Raw genomic sequence first — 8,375 nt, 5'->3', positions numbered from 1 at the left:
GATTTAGGGCGGAGAATTTTGATCCATGTTTCATCACCTCATACGATTGAGGGACTTTTATTAACCTGTGCCGCAGTGCACTAGGATATGGCCCGCGATATGAACAGCGGTGAGTGAGGAGCGCCTCTTCGAATCGAACAGTAATCTGAGCCACTTAGGCAAAATTATGCTTCCTTCATAAAAATACATATTTTTTCCATAAAATACCTCTTCACATTTTCAAACTTGTTTTCATTAAGGCAGATAAACCCTTTTTTATCAACAGCATTACTTTTTGCATTTGAAATAGAACGCAGTCAATGCTAACCCGCTTTACCAGCAGATGCCCGGACATTAATTGAACTCCTCAATGTTGACGTGAGGACTACGCCGTGTCCAATCAGAAAGAAGGCGTGAGTATACAGGCGTCTCATTGGGCTAAAGTTTCGCTTCCAGTTTATCTCTAGCTAGTATAAATAATAATAACACCGTTAAGATTTAGGTGGAGAAAGGCTAGACGAAAAATACGGATATCCAATATATAATACGTGCCTCGCTATTTTCATAAATATTCCATTAGTCTAGAATTTGATATTTCTGCACAAAGTAGCAGTGTGATCCCTGAAGATAAAGAATGTCAGTCGACAGTGTGTTTCGGACGCGTTCTCTCGGCGTTGCTTCCGTGGGGCTTCCTGATCAATATGCCGACGGAAAAGCAGCAAAGGTGTGGCAGCTGTACATCGGAGACACGCGGAGTAGAACGGAAGAATACAAAAGCTGGGTGGTGTCCCTGCTAAAACAGCACGGTGTGCAAAGGATACTGGATGTTGCCTGCGGCACAGGGTAGGCATGTCGCCGATACAACTAGTATTTCTGAACTGTACGTTTTTCCGTACACAACAGTTTGTGTGCCCTCGTAGGCCACTGCAAGCATCCCTATAATAAGCACATAACACATCGAGCTCTAAACCAACCTGTCAGATTTACGTGTGGTTCGTATTGCTTGTAGCACCGTCTCTTTAGTGTAGCGTTTGGCTAGGCCTTGATTGCAGTTGCTGAAATATTCCATTAGTTACCAACTGCTTTTTATGCAATGTACGCTTCCACAAAATAAACGTCGTGTGTATTGGCTAGATAGGACAGCCTTCAACGAATGAAAAGCACATTTTATTCTGCGGAAATGTAGGCATATTTAAGGAAATCTGCTCAGCGTTGAGAACTGCAATTTACGAATTTCACCCAAATGAACCTTTCCCACATTTACTCAACACTGGATTTGTTTTGGATATGGATTAGCTCAAAAGACTGTGAATGGAACCCAATGTGGCATAAATGTATTTCCCTAGATATTACCAACAAATGCTCAGTTGCAAACTGCTGCCATTGGGTCACTTCAGAAATCAGGGTATACATGTTTACATACCTTGATACCTACTAGTGCTCACTATCATAACCCTATCAGCAGTTTTGGGATTACACCTTGAAGGCATAAAGCGTACATCTTGATTTATTATAGTAAATTGGTGTATTGTTTTCTTACACAATATGGACCAACTTGTTACCTGTGAAGAGATGTTTGTTTTCATTATGGGTCCCTATTCAGGGCATAGTATACATAATTATAGGCACTACCTGCACGTTTAAGTTATGAAACATAACTCTTAAAAAGACTAAAGGATGTTCTCCGAAATAACCAAAAAGCAACAGCAGGTTGCCGTCCACTGCAGTTACTTTACTTTTAGCAGCTCCTTTTAGCTGTACCGCTTCAATGCTTGTGAAACGTTTTGCCACATACCAAATGTTCACTCATGGGGTAGAATGTGGAGCTGTTTTCAGATTGGTTGGGCAGATGGTGTGACTCACACCCATGAAAAAAAGTACAAGTTGCAGGTTGGAATAGCCTGTCCAGCACATCAAGTTGGAAAAGTCCAAGGAATAGCCCATCTAAACCTTATGTAAGGGTGTGTACTGGGAAAAAGTGACTCAGTGCTTTGCACCAATATTGGTCTGATAGTGGTGCGTTTTGACTGGTTTTCCTCCACACGGATAGTGTGTATCTGTTTTTGGAGGTCAAATCATCTAGGAAGCTGCTAGTCATCAACATGTTTTTCCAAACATTGTAAACTTCTTTCATCCAGCATTCGGTTATGTCGCCATTGTTGGAGAGACCATAGATTATTGGAAACAAAGGCATATTTCATTGGCAAAGACGTGATCGTCAATGCAAAAGCCTACATAAGTGTCAGGGTTGTGTATATTGTATCCATGATTTAGTAAGTAGATGAATTGGAAAAGATTGTCTGAACTTAGCCAGTCAATGTGTTAACCTAATCATTGTATCATTGCTACACTTGATATCCGGTTGGTTTGTACAGTAGTCACTATCTGGTGTACTCTTCTACTGAGCTAATTTGAGTTATGGCCCTAACACGTGTCCTAATTCACATCGCGAATCGTGTGGTAGTTGTAGAATTATCCTAATTTCCAAGGAGAAATCCATGGTCATATGAACATACTGGCAGAGTAGTGCAGTAGACCTTTTGAGTTTGGCAAGTGTGCCCTGGTGTCTCCCAAAGTAAACATGGCTGGTGGAACTGGATTATTTAGGAGTGTCCATGCTATATCCTATTTGGGTCTTTTGGAATGTTCTGCCATAGCAAACCATCTAGTTGTTTTGTCATTTGATCTACTTATATACTCTTGCTCTCTGAGTACTAAATCCCTCTTCTCAACCAATGATACAGTGAGTGTGACTAATTTAACTGCCAATGCTGTTTCGATTTGTGTCGCAATAGTGTACAATGGAAATAATTGGCACACAGACTGCCAGCTCAGCAAAAGATTGAGCACAGGTCCACCCCATTCACAAATGTTTCTATAGTGTGTTCGCTGTCCACTAAAATGTATGAGCATTGGCTTTAACAAACCTGTTGCAGGTGTCACTGTACATATTGGTAATCATTTGTAAGGTGTTTGTTATCCATTTTTCATCAACCAGACTGTTTGCCTTTAACCTTAGCAACACACTGAATTGAGTGACACACCCAACAAAAGCAGTGATAGTTTAGCTTAGGACCATTTAGGGACTGCGTAGCTGACGCTAGCTTAGTTTAGCACAAAGCTAGGCAACTTCATATAGGCCTGTGTGGTTTTGTTACTGCCATGTTACTGAATGTTTATCGTTATGTGTTTCTACAACAATTTCCACACCTGAACTTCTCCTTGAAGGTTAGATAAGAAAATAATTTGTTCAAAACCCAACACCAATGGTTTTGATTTATTGCAGCGTGGACTCCATCATGTTGGTTGAGGAGGGATTTAAGATGACGAGCGTGGACGCCAGCGACAAAATGCTCAAGTACGCGCTGAAGGAAAGGTGGGAGAGAAGAAAAGAGCGTGCCTTTGACCAGTGGGGTGAGTAGTGATGGTGTGTCTCTCAGATTCAAATCTGCTTCTCCTGTGCGCAACAATGCTTTGTTAGTAGGCATGCACATTTTGGTCAATTTTGCTGCCGCCTGACTGACTTCATTTAACCGGTCAACAACAGTAACATGTTTTCCAAACAGTAAAATGACGTGACCAACAGAAAATACTATTAGAGATCTGTATATAATGATGAGATGCTTAAGTTTCCGCCCTAACAATGGGAGTCGGCCCAAGGTGGGAGGGTTGGCGACAAGCTTAGGCCCAAAATAATATGGGTTTGTTTTGGACAGATTTTGGCGAGAGTGAAACTTCTCGCTTTGCCTCTTCCTTTCTGATACTAAGTATGCATACAAGGACTGGGCATTTTTCATTAAGAGCTTAATGGAAACATGCAACAATAGTAAGCCTATCGTCTTACTGTTCAAAAGGCTATAGCTTATTATTGAACATGCAAGTCCTGTAATGAAGCAGCTAATAAAACTGCATTTTCAAACATTTGCCAAACGGCAATTTGTGTAGAACACCGTCGTTCTTAACCTAATACGAGCAGTTGTGACCAAGATTAAAATCTCAGTTAAACTGAGAAAGAGGGGGAATCTAAAAGCAATAACTATAATGCGTTGTTGTTATGACTAGGATTGTTCTGGACAACGAAATAAAATGTATATGTAGAACAGGTGAGAAATGCTGTTAATGGCACGAGGAAGTCTTATAAAATAATTGCATCCACATTTCTACGGGTGGATTTTCGCAAGGTAAGACATGCCTCATCATTTGAAGTAAAGTAAAACATTCAGGTTTCAAACAATTCTACTACTTCCAAGATCACATTGCAAGGTGGTGGGTGACACTTTGATAGTCAACGGTAGGCAGGCTTATAGCCTATATACCTGAATGGTGAATTCAGAGTTCAGAAATTAAAAGGTCTCCTTCTTAATCGTGGTTGCAAGTTAACACGTGATTGCGCTTAGAATCGTATATAGCCTCTTTATTGTTATTTTATTGTGTTAATTTATAGTTTTAAAGCAGTGCAGTTCAAGAAAGAGTTGAGTTCTTTCACGATAAGGTGAAAGACACCTGTTGTATTCAGTGCATGTGACATAAAGTTTAATTTGAGAATTGTTATTTGTTGTGCAATAACTAGGCTTACAAAAACAGGTTTCACTCCAGTAGCCTACAGACCTTTTGAGGAGCTACTCTTGTGCTGTCTGACAGGTGGTAGGCTCTGTATGCTGTGGGTGTGTGATGATAATATGCATGATGACTATTGAAAACTGCAGCGTGTGTATTTAACTCCACACAATTATGCAAATGACCCTATAGACCAATAAGTATGACTGGTAAAATGTATTTTTGGCCGTTAACTGATTAACGGTTAGCCGTTAACATCTCTATTTGTTAGACTGCTGAGCTAAAGCTTTCTTAATTGGTATTAAACTAGGAGGGAAGATGTCAAAGAAAATACTCTAGACCTAAATATAATTTCTTAATTTTGTTCCTCTTTTTCCTTACCCTCCTCCAGTGATTGAAGAGGCCAACTGGCTGACGCTTACAGAAGATGTGCAGAAGCCAGGGAATGGGTTTGATGCAGTCATCTGCCTGGGAAACTCCTTCGCTCACTTGCCAGACTTCAAAGGTGAGTGAGGGGCAGGCAGCCAGTATTGTCATTACCTAACTGATTTTGGACTCACAAGTAACTTATTTGTGCACTCTTTGAAGTTCTTGGTACTTTATTATTGTGCCTTCTCTGTGTTGGGCTGGAACGAAAGCCTGCACGTTGTGTAGCTTTGCAGGACCGGGATGATATCTGACCTTGCAAGTAATAATTGATAGTTCCGTTATAACAGTATAAGTGCTAGTAACAGTATACAAGTAATGCACTCCCCACACATACGAGATGCAGAGATAGTCATCTCATTTAAATAAAAAAAAACACCTCTTCAAGAAAGCCTATGGTCCATGTTTGACTCTGTCTACCCTTCCTTCAGTGCCTTAAGTTTCTTATGTTCCCCCCAAACCCTTACCCTAAACCAGGTCCGTTTCCTATTCCCAAACCTACTGCCTAAACCTTACCATAATCCGGGTTTGTATCCTGTACCCAACCCCTCCCTATTTTTATCTGTCCTGTATTGTCTTGCCCTTTGATTTTAAATTGTACTTTTGATAATGGCGTGATTACGGGCTCCTAACCAACTGTGCTATTTTTTGTATTTTATTTTTTTCACACTGTCACTCATTTTGTACATAATGTTTCTGCTAACGTCCTATGACCAAAAAGAGCTTCTGGACATCAGAACAGTCATTACTCACCTCAAACTGGACAAAGACTTTTTCTTAAATGAGTCTGACGCAAAGGATAACCTGCTTTGGCAAGACTAGGCCCAGATACCTGTCATCCGAGTGAAGAAAAGACAGAGAAAAGGGGAGGATGGTCGGATGCTTTCACCGGCGAGTAGGTAAACCACGGATGTCTAATATTAAAGAAGTCTCGAGGCATTGCTCGTCTTGGTAGACCACACTATCTACCAAGAGTTCTCATCTATATTATTCGTAGCCATTTACTTACTGCCACAAACAGATGCTGGCACTCATGAGCTGTATAAGGCCATGAGCAAACAAACATCTATTTTACCTAATTTCTACCAGCATGTCACGTATGTAACTAGAAGAAAAAGACTCTAGACTGCCTTTACTCCACACAGAGATGCATACAAAGCGCTCCCTCGCCCTCCATTTGGCAAATCTGACCATAATTCTATCCTCCTGATTCCTGCTTTACTTTTTGCTTGTAAGCAGGAAGTACCAGTGACTCGCTCAATACGGAAGTGGTCAGATGACGCGGATGCTACGCTACAGGACTGTTTGCTAGCGCAGGCTGGCTTCATCAATAAGTGCATCGACGACGTCGTCCCCACAGTGACTGTACATACATATCCCAACCAGAAGCCATGGATTACAGGCAATATCCGCACCGTGCTAAAGGATAGAGCTGCCTCTTTCAAGGAGTGGGACGCTATTCTGGATGCTTATAAGAAATCCCGCTCTGCTCTCAGACCAACCATCAAACAGGCAAAGCATCAGTACAGGTCTAAGATTGAATACTACTACACCGGCTCGACTGATGTGGCAGGGCTTGCAAACTATTACGGACTACAAAGACAAACCCAGTGACGCAAGCCTACCAGACAAGCTAAATGCCTTCTAATACTCGCTTCGAGGCAAGAAACACTGAAGTATGAATGAGCTCACCAGCTGTTCCCGGACGACGTAAACAGTCCTTAAGCAAATTCCCCCCACTTATGGAAAAAGTCTGTCAGCGCCCAACGTCTTGTTGATCATAGCAACAGCTTCCTTATTTTTACGTGATTAGTTAGCAGTACCACCTTGCTATCAACACTTTGTTTATGCCCCTATATTGGCCACTGAAGGGTTAGTTGTCTTCTGTACTATTTTACACCAATATACTGTAGTCATAATAAAATGTAATGAGTTCTCTTACATGCTAGTGTTTGCATCCATGCCTCGGTATTATGCTGTATGCATGTCCTTATCCATACTGTTTTGTGGCTAACCACCGTGTGTGTGTGTGCCTGTCATTTTTCAGAGTGATCTTACTCAGGACATCACCACCTCTGTGCTGTGGGTCGACAACAAGCCTCACATGATCACCCTGGACTACACCGTACAGGTGCCAGAGGGCCCACAGAGTTCCCCCGAACTTAGGTACAACTACTTATATCATTAAGATGTATTCATAATGCATTGTGAAACTTGTCATGAGCACATTAAGATGCGGTCAAATATATTGACAACCTTACACCTTTGCAATGGAGCGCAATGTTCTGTTTTCTCTTTTCAAAACATGTTGAATGGCAATTTTTTACCCAGTAGGCACTTGTAACATACCACATGTGAGAAATCACCCAGTAAACGAGATTACTTGCCTCCAACCAAATTCATAATTTAGTCCAGTATTATTTTACATTGAAGTTTAAAATCTTAATTTCATTTTATATTTGTTAATTTTGTTCTTGTTGGCTAGGAGAGTAAGTGTGACCCCCCTCGTGTCTGTGTTCCTGCAGCAAATTCCGCCTGTCCTATTACCCTCACCGTATTGACAACTTCAAAGAGATCCTGACGGGAGCCTTCCACGGGAAGTGTGAGCACAGTGTCTACGGCGACTTCAAGACCTACACCCCCGGCCAGAGCCAGGCCCCCTGCTACTTCATCCACGTGGTCAAAAAGACCGCTTAGGGACCCCACAACTTTCCCACGATTTTGTATCTCAACCCTCATTATTTCTCCCTACACTTTCTGTCATGTCTCTTCTGCTGACCCTTCTGTTCAAACCGCCTCTTCTCCCTTTCTGAACCAAAACAAGCCTGAGCCCAAATGCCCATATTCATGCTGTTCGATCCCTTGGTCTTTCAGGGGCTTTTAACTCTCAGGCAACGCAAGAGACGAGACACTCAACAGCCATCTTGAGTGATGTGGAAGCATCTACCAACCATGCTTTGGTAGTATTTTGTCAGCCGGTGATTGTCGAGCAAATAACTGCCGGTCTCACCGTAATTTACAATTAATTAACATAAACACGTTTAGCATCTCCTGGCTTCCACACATAGCCTACAAGCCACTGATGCAGACCTTTTGGAACATCTACATTTAATCACAACTCTAATAAATACATTTAATATAGCCTACACCATCACAATAAATCCATTATTTATTTTAGACCAGTCTAAAGAAACATGAAGAAAATGTAGTATTTTTCAGAAGAACAGAATAGCATACTCTGAGTTGTCCTTGTTAGACTCTGATCTGGCTATGCCAAATGGCTGTGGGCTACACTAGTTCATTTAGCAGATAAGTTTCTTAGAATTCTGTGGCATTATTTTATAGTGTGAAGAATACATTTGAACGTGGCTGAATAAAATAAAGTATATTTTCTCTAAACCGTTACCGAGAGT

The 8,375-nt window shown here is 41.3% G+C and overlaps 1 protein-coding gene across 1 annotated transcript; it reads left to right on the top strand.

The window, feature by feature from the left end:
- Positions 1–524: 524 nt before the first annotated feature.
- LOC139396445 (glycine N-methyltransferase-like) lies at positions 525–7,893 on the top strand. The gene is made up of 5 exons (XM_071143492.1): positions 525–822; positions 3,266–3,393; positions 4,928–5,041; positions 6,987–7,128; positions 7,488–7,893. The coding sequence occupies exons 1-5, from the start codon at positions 614–616 to the stop codon at positions 7,657–7,659; spliced, it is 765 nt and encodes a 254-aa protein (XP_070999593.1). The 5' UTR covers positions 525–613; the 3' UTR covers positions 7,660–7,893.
- Positions 7,894–8,375: the final 482 nt, after the last annotated feature.

This window comes from Oncorhynchus clarkii, unplaced genomic scaffold (genome assembly GCF_045791955.1).
Source record: "Oncorhynchus clarkii lewisi isolate Uvic-CL-2024 unplaced genomic scaffold, UVic_Ocla_1.0 unplaced_contig_13334_pilon_pilon, whole genome shotgun sequence".
In the NCBI taxonomy this organism is placed as follows: Eukaryota; Metazoa; Chordata; class Actinopteri; order Salmoniformes; family Salmonidae; genus Oncorhynchus; species Oncorhynchus clarkii.
This window is presented reverse-complemented; position numbering and strand designations above follow the sequence as displayed.

Bases quoted from the DNA above. Each gene is read 5' to 3' on its own strand.
- LOC139396445 (XM_071143492.1), top strand. From the start codon at position 614: ATGTCAGTCGACAGTGTGTTTCGGACGCGTTCTCTCGGCGTTGCTTCC. The intron at 3,394-4,927 runs GTGAGTAGTGAT...ACCCTCCTCCAG, and splicing joins GCGTGCCTTTGACCAGTGGG to TGATTGAAGAGGCCAACTGG. The intron at 7,129-7,487 runs GTACAACTACTT...GTGTTCCTGCAG, and splicing joins CAGAGTTCCCCCGAACTTAG to CAAATTCCGCCTGTCCTATT.